Source organism: Daktulosphaira vitifoliae, unplaced genomic scaffold (genome assembly GCF_025091365.1).
Source record: "Daktulosphaira vitifoliae isolate Bord-2020 unplaced genomic scaffold, ASM2509136v1 Scaffold_3, whole genome shotgun sequence".
Lineage (NCBI taxonomy): Eukaryota > Metazoa > Arthropoda > Insecta > Hemiptera > Phylloxeridae > Daktulosphaira > Daktulosphaira vitifoliae.
The window spans coordinates 33,873,215-33,900,872 of record NW_026099574.1 but is presented as its reverse complement, the minus strand read 5'-3'; the positions used below and the strand labels follow the sequence as shown (position 1 = coordinate 33,900,872).

Here is a 27,658-nt window from a genome sequence, read left to right as displayed (position 1 = left end):
TTAATATAACAAATAAATAGAATATCACTTTACAATTTATGTAATATGAAAGCAAAATATATACACAAAAGGATACATGAAAGGAAAAAGGTTAAGATGATTGTAAATAGTTAAATATAACTTCTTTTATGGGACATTCTTTTTTTAAATCGGACCATTTCCCTTAAACTTAAAAATGCATATAGAAAGTAGAACTTCATCAACCTAATTTTTGAAAGTGTTCCGGAAATACTGACACTTTTATATATATCTTAAATAAAAGTTTATGTAATATATTTTAATATGAAAAAAATGGTAGCACAGTGGGATCGCGGCACAGTATGGATATGGCATAGTTGGGACACGTATATAGTCAGATATCATCTGACAGTAATTAGAATCACTATCATAAGAAACGCTTCGATAAAAATCTGTGTATAGTGTTCAATTTTAATAAATTGGTGGATTATTCCAAAAGAAAAATTAATTTCTATTTCCTTCATTATTCCTGATTAGTATTTTTTTTGATTTAGAAGTATAATATATGAATACATATTTATTATAGTATTTAAATATAGTATGATATTGATATTTTATAATTTAGTATTGTAATTTTTTCGGATAATTTATAAAAAATTATAAAGTAGTTATTAATTTTATGGCAAACGTGTATAAAAATTGAAGGGCTTGATACAAAAATGTTCAGAAAATAATTTGTGGTTAATTATGAATAAATGGTCTACAAATAAATTTCATCAGAGACAAAAATATACTTTTAGTATTCAATTTTTTGTGTTGAATTTTGTTTTCTACCTCAAAAAAAAAAAAATTAAGAAAAAAATAGAAAAAAAATTATTTTGACTGGCGGGTTTCAAACTTTGTACCCCAAACATATAGGACTATATAGTTAATAACGCAACCACTGTAATTGACATGAATAATTTTTATAAAAAGAATTATTTAATCTAGTTCAAAAATTCAGAGTCACTTTTCTTAATTTAAATATTCAAAACAAGTTTAAATTTTTATTTAATCCAAGTTAGATTCATACAAATTTTATAAAAATTGATGGACTCATTACTATGACAAACCCATGTATAAGTATTCTAAAATAAATAATAAAAAAAAAATTGAACTTAATAATAGCATGTATTTAACTACGCCAGCCATTTGCAAATAGAAGATAAGTCGTCGGGATAATTTATTATTATTATTAGTACATAACATAACCTTTAATTTGGCATATGTTTAAAGAACGCAGTATTTCCGGAATATTTTTAAAAGTTAAGTTTTGTAAAAAAGTTTCTATTTTGAATTCTCCCCTGTGTGTAGATAAAGGGTAGGATTATCAAAAAAATTATATCAAATGAAAGGAAAATGCCTAGGGTTTTAATATAAAAAAAAATTATTTTGATTTGTTAATAACTCAAAAAGTTATGGCAGTTTTAAGTACCAAAATAACATTGATTTTTACACGAAAATTACATTTTTTGTTCAATTTAGACGGTTATTTGCACATAGCAGATAGGTCGTTGGGACAAATTTTTTTTTTTTTAAACTTATATTACATAATGTAAGATTTAATTTAACATATGTTTAAAGAACTTCAGTATTTTTAAAACTTAAGTTGAAAAAGTTAAGTTTTGTAAATAAGTTGCTACTTTGAATTTATTCTTGTGGGTATATACAGGGTCGGATTATCAAAAAAATTATATCAAATGAAATACCTAAGGTTTTAATATAAAAAATATTATTTTGATTCATTTATTCATTAAGTTATGGCAATTTTTAGAAAAAAAAATTTCAAAATTTACCAATTTTCATAATCGTAATTTTTTGGGGGATTTTCACCATTTACAGGGTAATAAGGGTAAAATTTTTAATTTGTGAGGGTAAAACTAGATACGATTTTTGATCTTTTGGCGTATCGTTGAGAAAAATCGGTCCAGTGAGAGCTGAGAAAAAGTAGTGACAGACACAAAATAAAAAAATAAACACATCATAGTAAAATAAAACCTTCCCATCTTTGCATCAAAGCTAAAATTTTAGGACTTTATTTTGTTTTCATGGTGAAAACGAACATTATGGTTGATAATTAAAAATACGATTTTTGTAAAAAATTACAATATTAAATAATTAAATATCAATTTCATACTATATTTAATTTCTATAATAAATGTTAAATCATATATTACACTTATAAATCATAAAACTTGATATAAATAAGGAAATAGGAGATCATGTTGCTTTTGGAATAATCCACCATTTTTTTTTTTAATTAATCACTATCTACAGATTTGCATCGAATCGTTTTTTATGATAGTGATTTCAATCGCTGTCAGATATCATATATACTGAACCCAACTATGCTGCATCCCCACTGTGTTAGGTTTTTTTGTCTCATAACTCTTTTGACACGATAATCATGTTTAAAAGGATATGATGTATTAAACTAGCACCCCTTAACTAAATGTGCTTCTGTGTATAATTAAATAACACGTATTTTTCTAAAAATGTTAAAAGTATAATGTTTATGTAAGGTTTTTTTGTATTTTGATATTCCTAAAAAAATTTGGTATTTAATTTTAAAATAATATATTGTATTTTAATAATTTTTCATGTACATATATACAACTATTTTAAATTTCTAGAACGGAAAACCGATTTGTAATGTCTCCAAACTGGAATTTATTGAAAATAAAAAGATTTGATAATCAAGCATCTATTCAATTAAATGATGGCAATATCACTACGGGGCATTCAAATTCGCGGCTAGTTGAATTAAATTTAGAATTACCTTTGTACATCGGAGGTGTACCGTAAGACAATGTTTAAATAAGTACTCTTACTAAACTATAAAATTATTATTTATTTACAATTTTAGACCAACAGTACAGCTAAATCAAGAATCTTCCGTTATTCCACCTTTTACTGGAGCAATACAAAGAATAGTTCTAAATGAAAAAGCTTGTAATCTTTCTTCAGGTTATAGTCAAGGAATAGAACATTACCGAGGAGCTCCATGTGGTTATACTCCATGTTTAAATGGAGGTACATGTTTCCCAGTTCTTTCTAGATTTTTATGCCATTGTGGTCCACGCCATTATGGACCATTATGTGAACATAGTAAGTTTACAATTTGACAAAATTTCTTTATAAAATCCATTTATAAGAGTTTTTATAATTACAGCGCACAACACGTTATGAACAATTTTTTAATCAAAAGGTCATTTTATTGAAAAATGAACAACTGAAAATTTGAAGTATCAAAAATCACATATACCTAAATGTGTACTATTTAAGTTTGAATTGTTTGTATATATATTTTTGTGGAAGTTCCTAGACATTTTATAAGCGAATAAAATTTTAATTTTTCTGAAATATTTATATTTAGTTAACGGATAATTTATAAATATGTATTATAATTTTTGTACATAATTTTTAATTGGTCAACCTTTTTGCTACCAATTACAATTAAAATAATTTTTGAAAAATTTGTTGAGAATTAATTTCTAAATATTTTTATGATAAATGTAAGATAATATCTATTTCTAAGAAGTATATGTTATTTTGACATAATAGAGCTATAATATAACTTTTTTACATCATAGATCATTAGAAATATCTTTTGGTTTTTAAAATATACATTCGACTTTTGATGAAATTATAATCGAGGCTACGCATTTATTAGTTAAGGTAGATTTTATAGTTATTTTCAAAAGGAAATATGTCAATTTTAATATTAATTCATGAAGGCAAAAAAGTAATATGAAAATTTTATAATATCGTATGCAAATATAATTTTTTTAATATAAAAAATAAAATTTGTCGATCAAATAGACTTGGATTTTTAATGTACGTCATAGAACAACTTTTTGTGACTTATGAGCTTTAGAGTATGTCACATAAATTAAATTAAAATGTCAAGTTAATTAAATTAAATTAAACAAATGATTGATTGTAAAGCATAACTATCCATATTATTTTTTTCTTATAATATGATTTAATTAATCTTGATATTTAACTACCCCAAATAAAATTGTGGTATCCATTTCATATCTATTCATATAATTGTTAATTCCTACAATTAAACAAAAAAGATAGAAAACCGTTTTAATTATTATCAATATTTAAAAATTGTTAGTTTACGTGTCTCAGTAAATATTTCTATTATTTTGACATTAAAAAAATGGTGGATTGTTAATAATTCCATATCAATTAATTTTGTCTGTTTTATGAATGATTATGGTATTACTCACCACAATGTTAAATCGCTTGCAAGATACAAAATAAAGTGACTAACAACCTAAAACACGCATAATAATAATTATACGTTTAAGCTAAGCATAAAAAATGTACAATTTCAATAAGAAAAAAATACTATGTACAATACCGCTAAGTTTAAATTTGTATCATTGTTCCATAATCCTTCTGACATAATTCTTTTTACTCCAGTTAATGTTTTTAGAAAACTCCGAAGAATTCTTTTTCACTATAGAAATTTAAATACCTCTATAATACATATGAATTTTGTTAAAAGTAAGTAATTTTTTATTTTTACTTAGGGCTTGACCTAATATTTTTTAATGAGATTGCTAATACATTTTTTTTTGTTCTAACAGTAACATAATTGAATTTTTGACCAAATAGACCTTTTTTGGCTCATAACTATTTTTTGTTAAAACAAACTCCAAGAATTATATTTGTAAAACTACTGCCAGTGGTGATTTCATAAGAGTTTTGGGGGGTAATACTACCCTCCTCCACAAAATTATATTAATAGTAAAGTTATTATCACTTTAATTGCCCTTCTATGATAGCCATTTAATAAAGTAGATTATGAGACTACTTTGGTATCAAATTTTTTCGTGTCAAACTTTAGTCTATGATTATCTGAGAAGGGTAGAAGTAATATCATCTTTACACCCTAAGTATAACATATAGATGAGGGAATTTTTTTTCATGAAAATTATCCGTACTTGAATGAACGCCTATAATTTTATAAAATAAAAATTTATAAATTGAAAGTAGTTGTTGCATTTATTAACACTTGTATAGTTATCGTAAAAGAATCGATTTTGTTTCATTAACAATTGATAAATAATTTTATATAATATATCAAAATTTTGTTATAAAAATTGTAATCAAAATCAGCATTTTTAACTTGAAACGGATTTCTAAAGAGCCACTTAAGTTTTATTAAAAAATTATGTATATCAAATTATAATAAAATGAAATTGCTATTAAATATTAATTATGGGTTTATTATGATTATACAAATTCATTAATTAATTTTAAAGTACAAGGCAAGTACTTTTCTGTCATACATTGTTATACAATATATTTTTAATAATATGTTAAGATATATATATAAATTACAATTCCACGATATTAAATAGTACTTTTTAAATAGAATTGAAAAATTGTAACATTTTATTAATGCAGCCAATGATATATTTTCCACTTCAGTTATAATCAATTTTTCAAGCACATATTATTTTCATAGAAAAAATACCTATACCTACTAATTTCGTTAACCAATATTTATTGTGTAACGCTTATGTTACTTCTATTCTTCTCTTATTTCTCATAACATGTACTGACAAGTCCTATAACTTAAGTTATTGAATTTTTCAGACCATAGTGGGATACTCTATATAACATAACTTCCTATGAAAAAATTTTCAGTATAAATTATGACCTCATTGTTTCATACGATACATTATACGTAGGTTATCGCAGATTTTATTCATTGAAAAAGTAAATAAAAAACTAATAACTGCTCAACTTTACATTAGAGCTAATAAGAAATGAGTTTAATAAAATACTTAAATTAAATTAGATTCTATAAATTTTTTATAATTTTACTTTTTGAAGGAATCTTTTATTATGTAAGACAGCTTGTCTTACATAAGATTTAGACATTCCATCCATGGATGGATATGTGTTACAAATATAACGTATTTAATTGAAAGATATTACTAATAATAATTAATCATTTTGAAATTTTATTTTTATTAGGAAACAAATTAATTTAATATTCAGATAAGTATATTTGAATTATATCAAATGGAATCATTAGTTTTAAAACATAATCATATGAACTCAAAATGTTCATCTTGTGTATTATATAAACTTAATACAGGTACTACAATTTTCTATAATTTTACATACATATAAGGTAACGATACCTCAGATGAACTTAGTTAGTATAAATTCTTTATAAATTTACATTTTTACATATAACCTTAGACTACATAACTTATAGATTATGAATCCTATAAAGTCTATACAAATTATAAACGATATGCAGTGAACGTTTTGTAAAAAATTCCAACATCATAACAATTTTTTATCTTCTTAAATAGAGAAAATATAATTGCTTAAGAATTTTAATTTTATTAGGGTTAAATACTAACATAAAGCGCAAAGCTTTGGGGAGACTTGGGGAACTGCGGTCACCTTAGCAAAAATTGTTATAACTCTGGTTCTAAGGCTCTAAATGTTATGCTATTACAACATATGGATGCATAAACATATTGACTACATTATGTCAAAGTCTCAGATTTTTAAAACATAATCTTATATGTATAAATATATATATATATTTTTAATGCAAATGGCTGATATTCCGTCTACCCTGGGGAATATCGGCCATACATAAATACATGCAAAAAGCTAAGGAAACAATTACTTTTAAAAATATCACTGAAATATAGTTCATATAAATTATAGATATATAATATTTTGTTTACCTTAAATTAAATTTCTTAAAAAATTTTTTTTAGATAAATAAATGCTGAAAATTATTTTTACACATTTAAACGTGAAAACGTTTTTTTATAATATCGTTCTAATAAGAATAAGGTCTTTTTTATCATTCTTAATTTATACATATGGTCAACATAATTTTAGATGCATGAGTTTATTAGATAATGAGGTGACCGGTATTACCCACTGACCATAGTTCCCCCAGTCTCCTCTAAGCTATTTGGTTAATCAATCATACTATATTATGCATAATAGGCATGGTGATAAACTATTTCACATTTACAGAATCTAAAAAATGGACAAGTGCATACGAAAAAAGCAGTTTAATCGATTTACACAGCAAACAATATAGACGTTCAGATGTAGTCACTGCAAGAGAAAATAAAGATTCTAAATATTTTGAACGTCGAAAAAGAAATAACTTAGCTGCTAAAAAATCTAGAGATGCCAAACGCAGGAGAGAAAATGAAGTTAGCTATTTCGTTTTCTTTTATCATTAAAAAAAAAACCCAGCACAAGGGGATCGCGGCATAGTGGTGACGTGGCATAGATGGGTCAATTATAATGATATCTGACAGTGATTAAAATCACTATCATAAAAGACGCTTCGATACAAATCTGTAGATAGTGTTTAATTTTAAGAAATTTGTGGATTATTCCAAAAGCTACATGATCTCCTATTTCCTTATTTATATCCTGATTACAAGTTTTATGATTTATAAGTGTAATATATGAATAAATTAATATCTATATATATTTATAATATTTAAATATATAAAGGGAAATGGTGTTATTTAAAAAAAAAGTATGTAGAATGAAAGAGGGATATAAATATTATTTCTCATAAAAAAATTGTATTGATCCATTCACTTTTCAATAAGTTATAACATTATTAAGATAAAAATGTAAAATATAAAATCGAGAATTTCCACACAAAAATAGCATTCGATAACTACTTTTTTTTTTTTCATAATAAAGTACATTACATTAGCTTTAATTTAATATATATATAAAAGTGTTACTTTCCAGAACACTTTTAAAAGTTAATTTTTGTGAACAAGTTGTCATTTTAAATCCTCCCCTGTGGGCAGTTAAAGGGTCAGATTTATAAAAAAAATATACCAAATGATAAATAAATACCTTATGTATCTATAAATAAAAAAATTGATATTGATTTGGTCATTTTTAAAAAAGTTGTGGCAGTTTAATGTAAAAAAAATGTTGAAAATTAACGATTTTTAAATTTGTAATTTCCCCTATTTACGGGGAACGAGGGAATTTTTGAGGGTAATGTCTTCGATTAGATACGATTCATGATTTTTTGACGTATCGTTGAAAGAAATCGGTTCGGTGAGAGCTGAGAAAAAGTGGTAAAAGACACACAAATAAAAAACATTATAGTAAAATTAATACCTTCTCAGGTTCCCATCGAAGCTAAAATTAGGTTAGGTTTTTTATTATGACAATGTTGTTATTCCTATTTTTAAGAAAAAAGTAAGATTTGAGAAGAATTAGTGAAATAAATTTCAGAATTAGAAGTTATACAGTAACAACTGGTTGAAACTCAATCTGGAAAGTATAATGAAATTATTGAACTCAAAGAAAAAATGATCAAATGCCAATTAGATGATAGTGATGAAGAAGATGATGTTTTATCTATTATTTTATTCTATAAAAGTTTAAATGTTATTTTTGTACAGAAGAAAAATTGTTTATAGTTATGATAAAGCAATAAAAAAATATAAACAGCACTTATAAACTGTTTTTTAAATTATTAATATTTAAAATCAAAACACTGAAACCATAATATAATAAAGAACGATTTCATCCATTGAATATAACCACTTTGTAATGATAAAGTTTTGTAACAAAAAAAAAGTGATTTCTTGTTAAGCCCTCAAAAAAAAAATTCCTATTAGATGAGTGATTAAGATGATGCTTTATTCTATAAAAGTTTAATTTCTTATTAAATTTTATTCTTGAATATATTTATTAGTGTTCAACAACGATATATTTTTAGATATCGATATCGTACCTAATTTCAGCAATATTATATCGCAATATTAAAAAAAAAATTGTATCCGATATCGTATGAAAAAATTAATTAATATCGAATAAAAAAATGATATTCAAAGATTAAATTTAATATTTAAATCTTTAATCATTTTTTTTTATTTTCAAGAATACCGTTAAGTTACCATTGTTGTAAAAATCAGGCTATGGCATACCAACCAAATAAAATGATATTAATATCAAAAAATTATAGTTATTAGCTACATCTCATAATGATAATAAAATATTTTCAAATTAATTATTATTATAAAGAAATTAGTTTTCTTTTGTTACAAGACTTTATGATACAAATTGGATATATTAAATGGATGAATTTGTGTTTTTTGAATAATACTATTATATTTTCAGTATTCTGGTTTTAAATTAAAAAAATTATTAGTGCTAATCATATTTTTTTTATTACATTAAGTCATAATTGAAAACAATTTTTCTTCTTTTCAAACATAAAATTTAAGCAAAATAAAACATCGTCATCTTCATCTCTATGATTTATTAGGGATTTTTATTTGGGTTCAGTTTCATTTTATTTTCTAGACTGAGTTTCAACCAGTCGTTGTTGTAATTCTTCTAAGTCTAAAATTTCTTTCTCTAACTCTCCTCATACCTTACTTTTTTCGTGTTTTGTTAAAAATATGAATAACAAAAATGTCATAATAAAAAACTTAATCTAAAAATAGAATTTTGTACCAATAAATATAATTTTTGGTCTTATCTCAATTCTATATTTCATAATATTTTATAAAGGATATCCTTCATAAAGGATGGACAATCAAGTAATCCTCCGTAGATGACCTTAGAGTCCTGTCTTTCTGGCGAAATTAAGTATCTGTCTGGGTCTTGGGTTTTTAATATCTTCTTTTTCAGGAAAAGTTTACTAAAGGAGTAGTTTGATCTTAGTATGGACAAGGCTTCACATTCGCACAATATGTGAAAATCAATATTTATATAATATATTCAAAGTTAGGTTAATTTTTTTTTCGATATCGATTTATTTTTTCATACGATATTGGGAACAATTTTCTTTTTCAATATTGCTATATAATATTACTGAAATTCAGTACAATATCGATATCCAAAAATATATCGTTGGCGAACCCTAATAATTTTATTCCTAACACTAGAATTAATTTTAGAACGTTTCTAATGAAAACATGGTTTAAGATGATAATAACATTTAAAATTTTGTATTATCATAACATAATAGCCATATGGCTATTATTATGTTATTATTATTATAGTAATTTCTACATTAAATCCGGATTTAGAGAAGCCATAAGCAGGAGTAATATAGTCTATCAATGGGCTCTAAATTATTATTCTTAAGTTTTACAAAAATTACATCATAATTTTGATAAAAAAGATAATGATATCTGAACCACATTCAAATAGAAGTTTAAAGACTCCAGTGACGTATACAAATAGGTTTAAAAGGGTTATTGCACCTCCCAAGTACCTATTTATTACTATAAATAGTATATTAATTTGGTTCTATTAAGAGTATCTCATAAACTAAAAAAAGAATGTCCCCCAAATAAAGTTGTTAGTTATGTCACTATAAGATTCCTTTGCTTAGAATTCCGCAAAATTTTCCACTAACACGGCATTTTAATTTTTTGATTAGTTGTTTAATTATGTTGTACATTATACATTTTTTTGTAATATTTTAGATGACTTTGAAGCTATTTCTACTGGAAAAAGAAAATATGTTGTTGAAGCTTAGATTAAGCACGATTGTCAAAGAATTACTTGCAATAAAAAATTTATCAGTTGTTTACAACGTGAATAAATTTTTTAATAGCGTTCCATAATTAATGTTTAACATTGAATATTGTTTTTAGATATAACGTTTCTGCTGATATATAGCTACTACTTTTTTAAGGCATTCTGTTAACAAGCTTAAGTAAAAAAACGTAATATTTCGAAATGAGACTAAATATTCTATTTGTTTGTAGTCTACACATCTAAATGAATTAATAGTAATGTTGATTTTAGTTAGTATGAATTTATAAAATAAAATTTTGAGTTTAAGCTTATAAATAAGTATATGTCATGAATATAAAATGTATAGCAGGTATTTAAATTCTATTTTTTTTTTTTTAATATGATAATTCTCCAAACGATAAGTAGATGTACATTGTATACCAAAGCATACTTTTAATCAACATAAACTATTTAGAGAAATAATTTGTTTTTTTTTATTTAGCTAGTGGTTCGGACTAAGGCACTATAAAGATAAGTATGTGCATCCGGCATTTTGATTTTAAGAATACTAGTAATTAGTATTAACATGAAATATCGCGCTGAAAACAATCAAAAATATTTAACTCAAAAAGCCACAAAACAAGGTCTCTGAGGAGGACCTTTTATAAAGGAGTATTTTAGGAGTGTTAGTTTATTATTAGCACTGATGATAGTGACATAGTATAGCGATTTTTTAATATTTTTTATGACTTTTAGGTTAAAAATATATAATATTTTTTAATTTTAAATTAAAATTTTAAGAAATATTAGCCATAAGAGATTAGTTCTTATTGTATAGATTACATAATAATATAAATAGATGCTAACAACCCAGAAAAACATTCCATGTTAACAAAAAAAATGTATTATTATTAACAATAAATTTTAATATCTAAAATCAATAAGGAAGTATTGTGATAATTGAAGTGTGGTAATAATAGAATTACTTTTTAAGGAAGATTATTATTTTTATTTTTTTGGATAGCATTTGCAAAGTGTAAATAAATTATTCATAATTAAAATTAATTCAGTAGAAAAAAATTTAGGAATAATAAACTACCAGTTTTTCATACCTCTTTAAAGTATTAGAAAATTATTATTTTTTAATCATTAATAAATAGTCATATTTAATATTATAATTTCTAGAATTTTAATTTAATCATTTGATAAAAAAAAAATATTTTTCCTGACCATTTTCACTAATAACAGTGGTTAGTCGGGACCACAATTTACTTCATAAATTTATTTACCACCGAATATGTAAAAACAACTCACACCACTGGTTTTTATTGATAGTGTTATCAATCAGTCTAATATTGATAAGAACAACATCAACCAAAATGATAACTATCATTAAAACAAACCAAATGATTGTAAAATTGACCAAATTATTGAGAAAAACTATTAAAAACAATCAAATTATTATAAAGTAGTACCACTTTCACACGTATTTTTTACAATTTAACTAAAATTTATTACTTTTATCTAGTGTGTTAAAACCACAATATTGAATTACAATTTTATCTATTTTAGCTACTTCAACATTAATTTAAAATATTATAACACATAATATTTAAAATATATGCTCTACAAAAATTAATTTTTCAAGTATAATGAACGACAAATTGGAAATAGCAGTTGTATGTTCCAGCAACATGAATAGGAGTATGGAGGCTCATGCATTCTTAAGGTAATTATAATCATTATTATAAAATGAGACAATCAAAAGAAAAATCTTGTTGGCATCCTGGGAATCTAATCCCAGACGCCGTGTGATAAAACTTACATCTCTACCCAATAGAACAAGTCAACCCCACAAATTATAATTCATGTATATTAAATAAATTTTAATTACATTATGTTTGTAGTTTTAATTTTTTTTAAATAACTTACTATGGTATTAACATTTTAAATTTCTTCTAATTCAAATATTTATTTTAGTAAAAAAGGTTTCAATGTTAGATCGTTTGGAACAGGTGACAAAGTGAAATTACCAGGAACAGCACTTGATAAACCAAATATTTATGATTTTGGATGTTCATATGATGAAATTTATAGAGATCTCTATAACAAGGATAAATCATAGTATCCTTTGGTTATTTAATAAATTTTAATATTTTACTACACATTATGTTTTTTAAGAATCTAAGCAATTCATTTTTCAAGTTATAGTTTTCCTTAGTAATGACTATCATAGTTATACCCAAAATGGATTACTCAATATGTTAGATAGAAATCGACGTATTAAACAACATCCTGAAAGATTTCAAGAATGCGATGAAAAATTTAATGTAGTCATTACTTGTGAAGAGAGAGTCTATGATCAAGTACTTGAATGTAAGTTATATTTTGATGATAATAAAAATGAGTTAAGTTAAGATATTTATTGTTTAATGACAAACAATTACCATGAAATTATACCTAGAGTACTTTTGTTATTGATTAAAAACATGAAATGGAAGCTTTATATTAAGAAATAAACAGAAATAGAGAAGTTAATGGAAATAATTAACTCAAGATAAGTTAAATAAAAACAATACTGTATAGTTAAAATTTAAAAAATAAATTTTAATAGTTAGTTAAAAATTAAAGTGAAAATTATTATAAGCTTAACTAAGTTAAAAAAAAATTATTAACTTTAAATCAATTTGATAATCACATAAAGGTGATATTTTTCTTTATGATATCCTTAATTATGAGTAATACTAATCATACTATGGAGACCAAATGCACAAGTTAAAAAATTATTCTCTATCTTTCACTCAAAATATTCAAAGAATTATATTTATTGTTATATAAATGTATTGTTTTATGTGGGAAAAATGTCAACTTAGCCCAGCTTCAATCTAAAGTCTATGATAAATATTTGTAATAATCAAAATAACATGAGGGCAAATTAGTAGTTTTAATAGTTATTATTTTATCAATTTTATGTACATTTTACATCAATCTATTTTAAAATTATCCTTTTTAATAAAAATAATAATAATATATATAATAATTTTGACCTAAAGAAGTTACTTTTATTTTTTAAATTTTTTTACAGTTTTGGACTACATGAAAAACATTTTTTTTATTTCTTATAAAGAAAAGAAAATGTTTAAATAGCCATTAAGCTTTTCTTACAAAAAAAATGTTGATGTGTCAATAAGAACCTTAGGATAAGTATCCATTGAATTATAATACATTTATTTTGAAATACATAGAGTTAGGGCTGCATTTAGGGTTGGGGTACTGGGTGAGATTAGCTCGGGTGGAATTAAAATATAAAGTAATATAAATTATAGATTTGTAGGCTTTTTTATTGCTTATTCAAATAAAATAAAAAGGAAAAAAATATGTTGGATGAGCAAAGGTCATTAGGGCCGGCAAAATTAAGTACGCCATGTATTACCCCTTTGTGTCTATGATATTTTATATACACTTTATAAATATACCATGCTTAACAAATTAATTAAATTATTAAAGTTATCATAAGAACCTTAATAATATTTTCCTTTTAAAAAGAATTTTTACTAATTATTTTAATGTTGGCTAAAAACATCCTCTTTGTCTAGATTTTGAGTCAATTTTAAGTTTTGGAAACAAACCTGTTCATATAATAAATATTGATATTCAAGATAACCACGAAGAAGCAACTATAGGAGCATTTTTTATATGTGAACTTGTTACATTGGTAAAATTTATGCTAACCAATATAGATGAACATTTTTAAAAATTTTATTATTACATTTCAGTTATCTCGAAGTGATGATTTAGATAATGATATAGACCAACTAATAGTAAAGTATGAAGAAAAATGTCAAAGATCACTATTTCATTGTGTTCTCTTTTATTGATATACTATTTCAAAAAACTGTGCTTGATAGTACAGTGCTGTAAAAAATTCTATGTATAAAACATTAATTTACTGTATAATTACTTATATTATAATAAAATTGCCTGATTAACAAATATTTTTAAATACTTGTTATATTTATTAAAAATCATCAATTTAAAATTACAAACATTATATAAAAAGATATGAATACCAGTATGGAGACCGGGGGTCTATTTTTGAGCTTGCACTAATCATTGACAAATGTTTTAGTACACTAAAACATTAGATTACAATTTTAGTGCACTAATGGAAATTCGTATTTTTGAATTTTATTTTTTATCAGTCTAAATATAAATATATATTTACTTCAATTTATTTATGTTATAACATATCAAAATGTTTTCAATTGAAAATAGCATTAATATTTTTATTAATTAAATTATTAATCATTAATAAAAAAAACTAAATTTTTGATGATTTAATAATTGGCATTCAAATTTTAAAACAGTATTTCTATATAAGTTTCATAATCATTCCAGTTACTTTTAATATTTGTGGTCATTGGTTCTAGTAATATCCTTTTTAGTTACTTATGTATTTTGAAAATTTTATTTGATAAATATAATTGAATGGTCAAAAACGTTATATGAAATAGAGCTTACAAAATGTTTAATTAGATATAGTAATTAGTAATTACAAATATATTATATAGTATTATATTAATTGATATATATTTAATTATTGAATTTTTATAATTGTAAAATTATAATCAGCTAAGTAATTTTCATTTAAAATTGACTTTAAATACCAATAAAATTATTATATATTCTTTCTTAATAAAAAATCTTTTCTAAATTCTTTGAAGCTGAAAATAAGTGACCTACAATATAACAACTATAATTTAAAGAATAGGACAATTATAATTGTTATTTTTTTTCTTAATGAACTTTGTGAATAATGAAAATATGACAAATCTAAAAACTTATCATTATGTTGAATTTTTTTTTTTTATATTATTGCGTTTTTAGACTTACAAAATATATTATTTTTAAATTATTATAAAAGTATTTTGAAATCTAATGAAAAATCTTAGAATTTCGTATCTTTTGTATCTAAATTTCAAGATCTATATGAATTGTGAATTTGAATATAAAATAACTTCAATAATATTGTGAGGTCTTTTTGACTGCGTTTTTTTAAGTTTTTTGTTTAAATAATTAGTTTAATCATTGCAGCCGAAAACGTTTCAATTAGTTGTTGAGCTTTCGTCGAGTAATTAGCGCTCCTAGTGATTTACTCAAGTACATATCAATACTTTTTAATCAAGTGATAAGCAGAGTCCTGACACCTTAACGAATCCGTCTTGTTAAGAAATTAATTCTAGTGAGTGATAACTGACCAAAAACGTTTCTTAAAGTTTTCATTTTTCTGTTACTTATTATTTAAAGAGAAAGTTCTATAATAAATTAGCAATGAAGTTAAAAATAAAGACTTATATTAAAAGTCTCTATTGACATTTATCTTAATACTTTAACGCATCATTGGTAGGTAGAAACTTCAGATATCATTAAGATGAAATAATTATTTAAAACAAATATAAATCTATTATTTTTATTTCATTAATATATATTAAGTTGTTAGTACATAATTTAAAATATTTACTGATTTGCCCTAATCATTTTTAAAATTAAAATTACTTACTATAATATTTAATTATATTATAATACTAACATATCTGTTAGTAAATTTAACAGTGGGTAATAAAAGAAAAAAAAATTTTTTTTGAACTATTAATAAAGTTAATCATTAATATGTTTCTTATTATTATTTATTTTAGAATTTCTTATATGTAAATATATTTTTAAATTTATACTTTTAGAAAATGAGCCCTGAAAAAAAAGCATGGATTAAACCATTTTTTCAAGATAAGGTTTCATCAATACCTAAACCTACAGTAAATAAGCAACCTAAACCCATAAAAAATGTTAAAAGACAGCATTCACAAAGCAATTGTGTTAAATCAAGCTGGTGTGATAAATATGCTCCTCAAAATGTATCTAACTTGGCAGTTCACTCTGGTAAAATAAAAGAAATAAAACAGTGGTTTGGTAGCCTGAAAAATTGTAGATCAAACAAATTCCTTCTTGTAACTGGACCTTCAGGTTGTGCCAAAGCAACTACAATTCGTTTAGTAGGCAAAGAATGTGGATTTATGTGTGTGGAATGGGTAACACCTATAACAATTGACTCTATTTACGATCAATGTAGTGAAAACTTTTATTATGAAAGTGTACAAGATAAATTTCAAGATTTTATATGGGGTGCCACTAGATATAAAAGTCTTAATTGTAACAGTTCTAATGGTCAGTTTTTATTAATCAAAGATTTACCAAACATATTCTTAGATAAACCAGATGAATTTCAAGATATTATGACAAGGTTTAACACAGTGTCGTCATTTCCTATAGTTTTTATTATTAACAATGAAAAAATTATAAGAGATTTGTTTCCTAATGAAATATTTGAGAAACTTCAAGTGAAGCAAATAAAATTTAATCTTGTTACAAGAAAATCAGTATTATCTGTTCTTGAACAAATAGTTAAGGCTGAAAAACAAAAAAATTCTCTCATAAGATTACCAAGTACTTCTGAAATGAATAACTTATATGATGAAACTAATGGTGATTTAAGGTCCTCAATCATAAATTTAAGCTTTCTTTGTATGAATATCCAAAATAAAATTACTAAAACTTCTCTTAAGTCTAAAGATGAAAACCTTGATTTATTTCATTCAGTTGGTAGGGTCATATACCCTAAAAAAGAAATAGTAAAGTCTCCTCTCCAGTTTAAGTTTACATATAATCCAGATTATATTGCTGAAAATTTTGCAATGCAACCAAATACTGTTTTAGGTTTTCTCCAAGAAAACTATTTATCTCGTTTTTCAAATTTAAATGATGTGTGTGAAGGAGCAGATGCGATAAGTGTTGCTGATGTTATTATGAATTCAAGTTTCAAATTTGGTGTATCTATTTATGAAATTAGTCTATCTTCACTATCAGTAGCAGTTCGTGGACTTATGCTAGCTAATAAAAATCCTATTAAAACATTTAGAGCTATTATTAAGCCTAAACATTTTCAATATAATAACGATGTACAAATTTATAGGGATGTAAGAGAGTGGTATCATGATTCACATGAATCACCCAAAGATATATTGTTAGATATCATGCCATTTGTAAAAGCACTAGGAACTAACCAACAAAAAGATATTGCTCTTGAAAGGTGGAACTTCAAAAAACATTTTTGATGTCCATAAATATTTACAATGATTAAAAAAAAAAATCACATTTGATTTGTTATTATTGTTAAATTTAAATAATTGTTTACAAATTTTCTATCAAAATATAAATAGTTTATTATACTACTATGAATTTGTATTTAAATATGGTAACCGATGTGAAGATCAGTTTATCAAAATAATGAAACACTAAAAAATAATTGTATATTTACTAATGCATTATTTTTACATAAATTTATCAATTAAAATAAAAATTATTTAAAATACATCACAACATTTTAAGATTAGTGTAAATTAATATCCTTTACGTCCTCGAAATCTTTGTCTGTTATCCAACTAAAAAAAAAAAATGATTTAAACTAACACATAATTTATATTTAAAACATAATTTTTATTTAAACTTCATAATTTTAGGAGATTATAACTTAATATTTATAGTAGAAGTCACAAATGCAATTATCTAGGGGGATGCATTAGTAGGTCCAAATGTAAGGCATAGATAAAAAGCAATAGTCAACAATAGTCTCTTTTTACTAAAAAAAAATAAAGTTTTTAAATTGGGCCCCACAATATCTAGCATTGGCATAGAGTAATAACAGTATAGATATAAGTAATATAAAAAAATCTTTTAAGTGTAAACTTTTTCAATCTACAAAACTATCAGCCTTAAACTAAATATAAATATCTACTTACAATGGATCTTTTGCATTCAAAAAATGTATTTTGTAGAGCTATGCATTCTGGGGGACAATTTTTTTCTCTTAGACACTCTCGTGGCGTTTTCTTTTCCTTTTAATCAAATAGAAATTAGTTGAGTTTATAAATATTGAATTATAACTCACAATTTTACAACAGTCAGATTCCAATAGACACATTTTTAAATCTGCTCTTATTCCAGCACACGGCTTATGGTCCATAAGATCACCTTCTTCATAACGCATCATTTTACCAGTAAATTTTTCTCAACCACTAATTTTACGTCACTATTTCAAGTAAAAAAATAATTTAAAACTTATAAATACAACGACATTTAAAAATATATCAATGTAGATCTTTAAATTACTCAAGTAAAATTGAATGTATTTGTGGTCTGATAATAGCGTTCATAAGTGATAATAGTTGATAACAATTATCAAGTTTTCTTTTAAATGTAAATTGTATTATAAATATCGTCTTATACTATGTAATCACGTTTATTCAGACAGGTTTGGCATTTTGGATAATCAGTTGAATTGTTATTAATAGCGTTCGGGACGATGTTACATGACGTATTCAAGTTGAAAATATCTAAAATAGCTAATTCTCAATAAATAGATAAACTACATTAGAAACTTAAAATAATTTTTTCAATTGAATTTTTATAAGTATAAGAATATATTAAAGACTTGCTTTTACAAAGTGATACAAATTATTACAAAAATTAAACAAATAATTCTTCAATTAAATGACATTTTATTTTACATTATGCAGTGTTATTGTCTAAGTGGTGTTAATTTCGTGGTGAATCAAAACTATTTTCAATATTAAAATTCAGTAATAACTTAATTTATTGATCCTTAATAATTTAGTCGTACAATCCCTTTTATATTTATCTTGTTGTACAAATCATTATTAATCGTTCATTATAAATTGTCATCGTGATAAGAAGCCGCCCAGCTGATCACTTAAATACTGTCAACAATTTAACCAGTCCCAGGTGTCTGTCAACTATGCATGCAATGGTGTCGACGTTTTTTCCTTTCCGGATCATTATGTGTTGTCGCCGTCAAGTGGTCTGGCGGTTTTGTTTTTTGGTCAGTCGCCTAATCCATATCTCCAGTCATCTACTGATTGTTTCTTTTGTATACTTAAAATTTCCATGGCTTTTTAAACTATACTAATGGCCCTGGCGATCGAGCTGTGGATGGAGACACGTTCGTTGGCTACGGCTTGTACATCATTGTATTATGATTGTGGTAACTTTTGTACAACATCACTTTCTTTCGTCCATTAAATTTTTCTATATTCGTGCATTGTCACGAGGTTTTCTTTGAACATGTTTCGTCATTAAATTAACATACTTTAATTATTTTAATATGATTATTCTATTCTATCCTATCTTTCTGACACATTCTGCTCATTGACTATTCGTAAATCAATTAATTTTAAAACATCAATTTCTTTCGTACATTCGTACATTAACTATTTTGTAATGTCTAGTGTAAAAAAAACCTCGCATGTGTTTGACCAATATAGACGTGTTTAGCAGTCTTAAAGTTCGGTATAAAAGGCCTACATCCTTATTGACCGATGTCAAATTGGTCGTTTGAGTATTATTGCAATGATAACCATTTTGTTACATTAAATATTACTAAATACACTCCTAGTCCTTGGTCCAATAGAACATAGTCAAAACAGCAGTATCAGAGATTATTTTTCTCTATTTATTTTATTTGTCCTTGAGATCATTTAATAATTTGTAATAATTTTTTTATCATGAATTTAAATAGGTATTAATATAAAAGAATTTGTAACTTTGGTTTTATAATTTGATCTATGTATTTGACAAGAAGAATAAATTAAAGATTCTAGCAAACGTATTATTTGCATAGTATGAACAAATAATTTATATAAAATAATAATCAACAAAAATATTTTTTAATTTATTTTGAATTAGTCTATTAAGTAAAAAAAGTCTTCAAAAATAGTACTTATTTATACAAAAAAAACTTTGTTATAATTGAACCTTTTTGTTCTCAAAAAAATTATAAAATAATTACTGAGGAAGAGGTTTTATAATTATAATAATTAATTATGATATTGAAATAATTTCCGCGCATCTATTTAATAAGTATTAACACGATTAGGGTTGCAAAGACCTCAATTAAAATTCAATTAGGTTCCTTTTATCTTCGATTCGAAACTGAGTAGGTATTAATTTGACAATGATGATACCTAAGGTAATGATATAAAAAAAATGATTTTGATTCATTTAGATTTAAAAAAGTTGCCATACCTGTAAACTGTCATAGTTTAAAGAATAAAAAAATAAAAAAATGTCAAAATTTACTAATTTCTAAAATCAAATTTTTTTGTAGGATTTTCCTCATTTACAAGAAATAAGGGAGTTTTTAAGGGCAATGACTTCAATCAGATATGATTTGTGTTCTTTTGAAAAAAATTGGTAAAAGCTGAGATAAAATGGCGACAGACATAAAAAAAAATTATTAATAAACACATTATAGTAGATTTAATACCTTCTTAATTTTGCAACGAAGCTAAAATTTACAAATAATTTTGTTCTTATAATTTTTTTTATCGTATCAACCACCATTAGTTTTTTAAAATAGTTTTAAGATTCGGATTCTAAGTAGTAAATAATCTGTTTTAATGGGCCATAATTTATTATTATTACTTCTGTATACAAAACAGTAGAATAATAATAGAAATTTGGTTTAAAAACGTTTAACTTTAACAAGCTGAAACTGACAAACGGTTGATCGGATAAAAAAATTATGAGAACAAAATTGTTTGTAAATTTTTTTTCTATCATATTCTTAAGTTAAAAATAGGGTTTCTCATTTAAAAAACTTAATGTTATGATTTTTTATACCTGAACTAATGAAAAAATAATTATTTAACTACATATTATTCTATAGTTTTTTTAAACAAACAATATTTGACTTTACAAAAATTACAATTTTCAAAAGTTTCTGAGAACATGAGTATCCTTAATGAATCTGTCTGTATATGTATTAGTAATACTAATGTGATGGTGTTACGTTACCATTGTTGTGAAAAATTATTATAATAAAATACCGACAGTGCATCCACTTCTAGAGACTAATAAATAGACGATTAATATTTATTGCAAAATTGGCAATCGTCTGAATTACTTAATCCATAAGACCTGGCCATCGAAGTCAGTCGATTCCAATGCTTTGTATCATTCATCAGTCTCAGTACTCGGTTGTCGCCGTCCGGCTTACTACATAAAGTCAAGTCTTTGTTTTTCCTTTTTTACTTACCTACTCTAGTCCTCGACATTTCAGAGTACTTATGTCTTGTACTTCGTCTGCACCTCGTACTCTGTTATCTTCCTTACCTGGTACGCCAGGAGCCCAGAGTATGAGGTGCAGACGAAATGCAAAACACAAATACTATAGTATAAATTGCATATTTTTCGATTTGATGTTAAATTATGTTATGCTCGCGCGTAAAAATGTATCATTTAAATAAAGAGGTTCTAGGACTACAGAAGACGCCAGCAGGAAGCAAACGTGTAATTTAAAACCTCTATTACAACTTGTAGAAGTGCGCCAAGTTTCATACACAACCAGGCGTTTAATGGAATTGTCTTGTTCGTGTTAACGCCATATTCTATAGAAGACATTATATGTTTGTGCATACAAACCTAAACATCGAAATTTGAGGTCTATTCAAAAAATATTCTGCATTTTTATAGGCATATCTAATAAACAATCATTGATAACTAGTATGTTATGTAACATAAAAACAAAAAATTAGTCTTTATAAAAATTTAATGATACACAATTTATTTTAAAGTTCTAGTGATACTATTAATAGATTTAGACAATAATTTGGTAACTTACGTTTCATAACTATGATAGTTTTGACATTTTAGTTAAAAAGTGTGTATTTTCTAAAAGCTCAAATTATTATAAGAGAACAATGGATACAGTAATATAAAGAAGGTGTATTAAGTCACAAAAAAAAATTTAATCAAAAGTAATTGATTTAATAATGAAAAATTATTTCTGTATTTTTTATAATCATGCAAGTCATAAAAATGAGTTGCTTTACAATTGCAATTATCCTATTTAAAAGAACATATTTTGTTTTTTTTTTGAGGGGGGAGGGGCATATGTTAGTAGCCTGCTCGAGACCGCCCATTCAAACTGTATTTTACCTTAGAGACCGTGACCAGTAGGCTACATTTCATCAGACGAGCATCAATTCTCGATCGCACATCCCATAATGAGTACAATATCAAAACATGTTCTTTTAAGGTAGGTTTTATTAAAACTAACCTACTTTGTAAAATTAATTCAATATATTGGTTTGATAATTAACATTTTAAAAATAGACTAAAATACTACTTCTTTATTTTTCTAGTCATACCAGTTTTTAAAACAAAAAAACTTCTCATAAACATATAAATTTATTAAAAACAAATATAGTAACAAAAAATTTTTAGAGAAATAAAAACAAATGTAAGAAAAAAAAATGTATAACAATAAAATAAATTAGGCAAAAGGCAAGAAACGAAATGTGTACAGTTCGTATTTTTTTCTTTGTATATAAACAAAATATAAAATAACGATAATTTAATGATTTTAATAGGGATGATAAAAGGAACGTAAAGTTTTAAAAGTTTAACAAATTTGATTACATGAAATAACTTGGGGAGGTAACTCAATTAAAAATGTTCTTCGACACTGTTTGATAGATTATAAAATAATTTTAAACTTTTAAAATGTTATTCGTGTTCTGAATGTTCTTTAGAATCAGAATCAGAACTAGAATCGGAGCTAGAATCAGAACTAGAACCAGAATCACTACTAGAATCACAACTTGAAGAAGAATCACTACTAGAATCAGAACTTGAATCAGAATCACTACTAGAATCAGAACTTGAAGAAGAAGAAGAATCAGATTCAGAATCAGAATCGTCCGAAGAATTTATTTTTGAAATCTTTAAGACTATTCTGTCTTCCAATTCATCAGGTTGGGCCAAGTAAATCTCAACGCTACTCGAGTATTTGAGTCTATTCGATGATTTACATGCGTCGAGAGCGTCTGTAGACCGTGTTGTGTTAGAGAAAAGTCCTGTTGAATTTTAAGAAATAAAAATGCGAATTAAAATATTATTATTATGAATGTTTTCATTAAAGTGTATAAATCATTTTTTTACCATCGCAATCATAGTCAGTTTCTGAATAGTCTTTATTTTTCGATTCATCGTCTGAATCATATGTTGAAGATGTGGCCCTTATTTTCAATACTACTCTATTTTCTTTGTATTTACTCGAATGAAACTCCACACAGCTTGAGTATTTACACCTCTTTGGTGGCTCATATCCATCAAATGTATTTGCCCTTTTCAACGATTGTGAACTATTACATAGTTCAGTCGACTTAACCGAATTAGTAGGATGTATATCCATATTTTCGTAACCTGATAAATATTAACAAATTAAGCATGACTATTATTGTAAAAAATAACAAATATAGCCGATGATTAAAACAATTTTATTTCATACTTTTTTGACGTTCAACTACATAAGTCTCATCGTCATGTTCGACATTTCTTTTCGTAGATGATTCGTCAAATTGTGTTGAAAACAGTTCTACGAGTATTTCGTGAGGGTCCTTCCAATAAGATGCACGTGATCGGTCAATTTTTTCTATTATTTCTTTGGCGAGCGGTTCATAGTTTTCTACTGAAACTGCATTGGATCGAGTAGATTTGCGGTACGAACGCTTAGGCATGTCTTTTGCTGTAGTTTTAATATTGGATTCAATTTTAGGATTGTCACTCAAACACTTATTTTTATTGACAGGAGCCTGTTTCTTAAACGGAATTGTAGGTTTTCCACGCAATTTTTTGAGTTGGGCAAACATTTTTTTAGTCTTCGTGTTCATCGTTACAAATAATTTTAATAATTAAAACTTGAAAATGTCAACGACGTTAGTTTTGAGAATAATTAAAAAAATTGATGATAATGTTGAAAGTCAAAAAATTCTCAAAGTTAACCTGAGAGTAAAAGTGTTTGCTAATTTACAAATAAACAATTTTATCCATAGAAACTATTAACAGAAAACTTAATTAAATATATTTTTTTAAATATTTGGAAACGTACAAAAATTGCTTGTTTATTTTTCTTAGTAACATGTATGAAACAGCATTAATTGAACNGTTTATTTTTCTTAGTAACATGTATGGAACAGCTTTAATTGAATAATAAAGTGCTATGTATTAGTAGATTATTTCATTAAAATTTCAATTTAATATTTTGTGATTATGTAAAAAATTGATTTATAAAATAATTTAAATACAATTCTTTTGTCTACAATCAAATAATTCGTGAAAAATCTAGACAAAGGGAGTTGCTTTTAAACAGCCGTATTATCATAAATTTTCAAAGAAAAGGAAAAACCCAATTGTTTAAACCATGTGGACTTTATGTAAAATTTAATTAAATTTTTCCATCGGATTTTTAAGATATGGTTTAACTACATTTTCTCGAAAAAAATAAAAAAGTGATTTTTGTGAACTTGATAATTATTTCTTGTAATTATGTAGGTATGTTGAATATAATGAGAGGACCAGAACAGGATTTAGGATTAGAATAGTATACTATTGTAACATTACTCATGTTTTTTATGTATTTTTGAAACATTGCAGAAATTATATATGGAAAAAATGCCTTTTAGTTATAAAATAATTCATTCTCGCTTATATTTTTCCATTTTCCAACACTAGGTAGATATTGATCTAATTTTTCTTCTTCAGTTTTTACTCAAAATATGATACATGACAATTTTTTCTCGAGAGTCTGTAATACCATTGATATTCATTCGTGATCTCTATCAATACTAGTAGTTAGATTAGTGTCCATAATAACCAATTGTTTTAAGAATTTTTATTTACATTAGGAATTTCTGTCAACTATTAATATTAAAAACCCAGCACAGTGGGGTCGCGGCATAGTGGGGATGTTGCATAGTTGGGTCCAGTATAGATTTAATCTGACAGTGATTAAAATCACTATCATAAGAAACGCTTCGATGCAAATCAGTAGATAGTGTTTAATTCTAAGAAATTGGTGGATAATTACAAAAGCTACATTATCTGCTAGTTTCTTATTAATACCCTGATTAAGATAAAGTATGTCGAATGAAAAAGGGATTATTAAAAAATATTATTTCTCATAAAAAAATTGTGTTGATTCGTACACTTTTCAATGAGTTATAGCATTATAAAGTTAAAAATGTAACCAACCCAACCCAACATCAACTCCTATTTCCTTAATTATATCCAGATTAGTAATTATTTTAATTATATATTATATAATTTTTATAATTAATTATTTTCAAATTATTATTGATTTTTAATATGTTAAAAGTAATCATTTTGAACCTACTTCTTTTTGTTCTTTAAAGTGAAAGTTTTAATAAAAAAAAAATGAATTTATTACCATAACTTTTAACTCAACTTGCAAGTTTGAAATAAATATTATTAAATAGAAAAAAATGAAATTGGTAGATTATTTCAAAAACAACAATAACACTTATTCCCTTAATTTTACCCCGATTTATAACTATAATATATGAATACATAATAATTACAGTAATTAAATTGAGTATGAAAGTGGTATTCAATAATATAATATTGTAATTTTTACGGAGATATTATAAAAATAAAAAGGAGTTGTATATTCATATACTTTTAATGCGTATACAAATTTAAAGGAATTTATGCAATACTTTTTAATAAAAAAATTTTGTTACTTATGAATAAATACACTAAACAAAAGGAACTTTCATCAGAAAAAAAATATACTTTTCTAAATAAACTTTTCGTGATGTTTTCAAATGTGCAATTAAACTTTTTCTATTACTTCTAAGTTTTAATATTATTACTTATTATTAAAAAATAAGTATTTACATATAAAAAAAAATAATTAAGAACAAAAAAAATTGTATTAAATTAATACTGATTTTGATTTTTAATATGTTAAAGGTAATCATTTTGAACCTATTTTTTATTGTCTTTTAAAGTGAAAGTTTTAATGAAAAATACCTTCTCAGCTTCGCATCGAAGCTAAAAAATGAATTTGTTACCATAACTTATAGTTCAACTTGCAAGTTTGAAATTGACATTATTAAATTGAAAAAAATGAAATTTTTAAGATTAATATGCAATCTGGAAATTTTATAATTACTAATTACAGTACATTTGTCAGAAAAATTCGATTTTTTTACATTTTTATCGTAATAGATAACTGAAATAGAAAGAATAGTAATCATATCCTAATAACTTTTGGTGTTTAAAAAAATTCTGCAATTGAAATATTCAGAACTTAATTAATTTTAATAATTTACTTTAATTAAATGAACCAATCAAACCAAAGTAGTTAAAAAGATTTACTCAATTGAGCATATTATCAAAAATATAATTATAATTGTAAAACTCCATCGTTAACTTCAGGTGAAACTAAAAATCATTTTTTTTTTAAATTTATGATTTATATAGCAACATATTACTAAAAAATTTGGCATATTATAGACTGGTAGTAGCACACAGAAATAGAGTTAAAAAATTAATAAATTATAAAGTAAAATTATTTACTTTTGTAGTTGAATACTTTTATCATATCAAATTTAATTCGACAATAAATAATTTAAGAATATTAAAAATTAATGATTTTAATTGTTTGTATGGACAAATCTAGTTAAGCTACTTTTTATTTGAATAAGGAATATTTTTTTGATTTTTAAGAGTAATAACTTAAACTAATCATTAACTTAAATATCATAAACTTAAATGAATCATTTGACGTATCGTTGAAAAAAGTAGGTCTAGTGAGGGTTGGCAAAATAAATCGTAGCCAGAAAAAGAACCACATAGTAAAATAATATTAACATGAATATCAATTTCTTCTCACGAGGGGAGACTATAGTGATAAGATCCTTTATATTTATTGAAATTATTGAATCTAAATGAGATAAATATCAAATGATTTGAAAATTCTATTCTAACTCAAAAAAAAAATGCAAAATTTTAGAAGCCACAAACGGATTTGAACCTCGTACCCTAGGCGTTAAAGATCAAGGTGTTACCCATTCGGCAACTATTCGTTGATTTTTGTTGCATGATAAAATTGGCTATTTAAGCTAACTCAAATTTAAAAATTACTTTTTCGACTTTAAAAAAGTAAAAAATGTTAATAAGTATAATATCATATGTC

At 24.6% G+C, this 27,658-nt stretch overlaps 6 protein-coding genes across 8 annotated transcripts in view; 4 read left to right on the top strand and 2 right to left on the bottom strand.

Moving 5' to 3' along the window:
- Nucleotides 1-3,415, top strand: part of LOC126900583 (agrin-like) — a 70,901-nt gene extending 67,486 nt beyond the window's left edge. The window contains exons 24-26 of the mRNA XM_050676400.1: nucleotides 2,631-2,798; nucleotides 2,864-3,105; nucleotides 3,170-3,415. Of these exons, the coding sequence (XP_050532357.1) occupies nucleotides 2,631-2,798; nucleotides 2,864-3,105; nucleotides 3,170-3,186 (427 nt within the window). The 3' untranslated portion in view covers nucleotides 3,187-3,415. The remainder of the gene's footprint in view (nucleotides 1-2,630; nucleotides 2,799-2,863; nucleotides 3,106-3,169) is intronic.
- Nucleotides 3,416-4,291: 876 nt separating this feature from the next.
- Nucleotides 4,292-10,743, top strand: LOC126900611 (protein giant-like). Its single transcript, XM_050676452.1, has 3 exons — nucleotides 4,292-4,518; nucleotides 7,036-7,220; nucleotides 10,491-10,743. Exons 1-3 carry the CDS (start codon nucleotides 4,362-4,364, stop codon nucleotides 10,629-10,631), a joined length of 483 nt encoding a protein of 160 aa, XP_050532409.1. The 5' UTR covers nucleotides 4,292-4,361; the 3' UTR covers nucleotides 10,632-10,743.
- A 1,186-nt stretch (nucleotides 10,744-11,929) lies between these two features.
- LOC126900606 (RNA polymerase II subunit A C-terminal domain phosphatase SSU72) lies at nucleotides 11,930-14,519 on the top strand. Its single transcript, XM_050676446.1, has 5 exons — nucleotides 11,930-12,253; nucleotides 12,505-12,648; nucleotides 12,761-12,900; nucleotides 14,121-14,239; nucleotides 14,301-14,519. Exons 1-5 carry the CDS (start codon nucleotides 12,177-12,179, stop codon nucleotides 14,400-14,402), a joined length of 582 nt encoding a protein of 193 aa, XP_050532403.1. The 5' UTR covers nucleotides 11,930-12,176; the 3' UTR covers nucleotides 14,403-14,519.
- Nucleotides 14,520-15,514: 995 nt separating this feature from the next.
- LOC126900590 (cell cycle checkpoint protein RAD17) lies at nucleotides 15,515-17,817 on the top strand. 2 transcript variants are annotated; one of them, XM_050676411.1, is made up of 2 exons: nucleotides 15,515-15,766; nucleotides 16,263-17,817. In XM_050676411.1, exon 2 carries the CDS (start codon nucleotides 16,266-16,268, stop codon nucleotides 17,691-17,693), a length of 1,428 nt encoding a protein of 475 aa, XP_050532368.1. In that variant the 5' UTR covers nucleotides 15,515-15,766; nucleotides 16,263-16,265; the 3' UTR covers nucleotides 17,694-17,817. The 2 variants fall into 2 exon arrangements, with proteins under 2 accessions (XP_050532368.1, XP_050532367.1); XM_050676410.1 differs by lacking the exon at nucleotides 15,515-15,766 and adding an exon at nucleotides 15,773-15,927.
- A 46-nt stretch (nucleotides 17,818-17,863) lies between these two features.
- On the bottom strand, nucleotides 17,864-18,853 carry LOC126900615 (cytochrome c oxidase assembly factor 5). Of its 2 annotated transcripts, XM_050676459.1 has the most exons (4): nucleotides 18,748-18,853; nucleotides 18,527-18,667; nucleotides 18,378-18,473; nucleotides 17,864-18,020 (listed from the first exon to the last, which is right to left on the bottom strand). In XM_050676459.1, exons 2-4 carry the CDS (start codon nucleotides 18,626-18,628, stop codon nucleotides 17,979-17,981), a joined length of 240 nt encoding a protein of 79 aa, XP_050532416.1. In that variant the 5' UTR covers nucleotides 18,629-18,667; nucleotides 18,748-18,853; the 3' UTR covers nucleotides 17,864-17,978. The 2 variants fall into 2 exon arrangements, with proteins under 2 accessions (XP_050532416.1, XP_050532415.1); XM_050676458.1 differs by having other exon boundaries at nucleotides 18,527-18,790.
- Nucleotides 18,854-23,693: 4,840 nt separating this feature from the next.
- On the bottom strand, nucleotides 23,694-24,329 carry LOC126902122 (uncharacterized). The gene is made up of 3 exons (XM_050679147.1): nucleotides 23,948-24,329; nucleotides 23,748-23,862; nucleotides 23,694-23,700 (listed from the first exon to the last, which is right to left on the bottom strand). The coding sequence occupies exons 1-3, from the start codon at nucleotides 24,327-24,329 to the stop codon at nucleotides 23,694-23,696; spliced, it is 504 nt and encodes a 167-aa protein (XP_050535104.1).
- Between the last annotated feature and the right edge of the window lie 3,329 nt (nucleotides 24,330-27,658).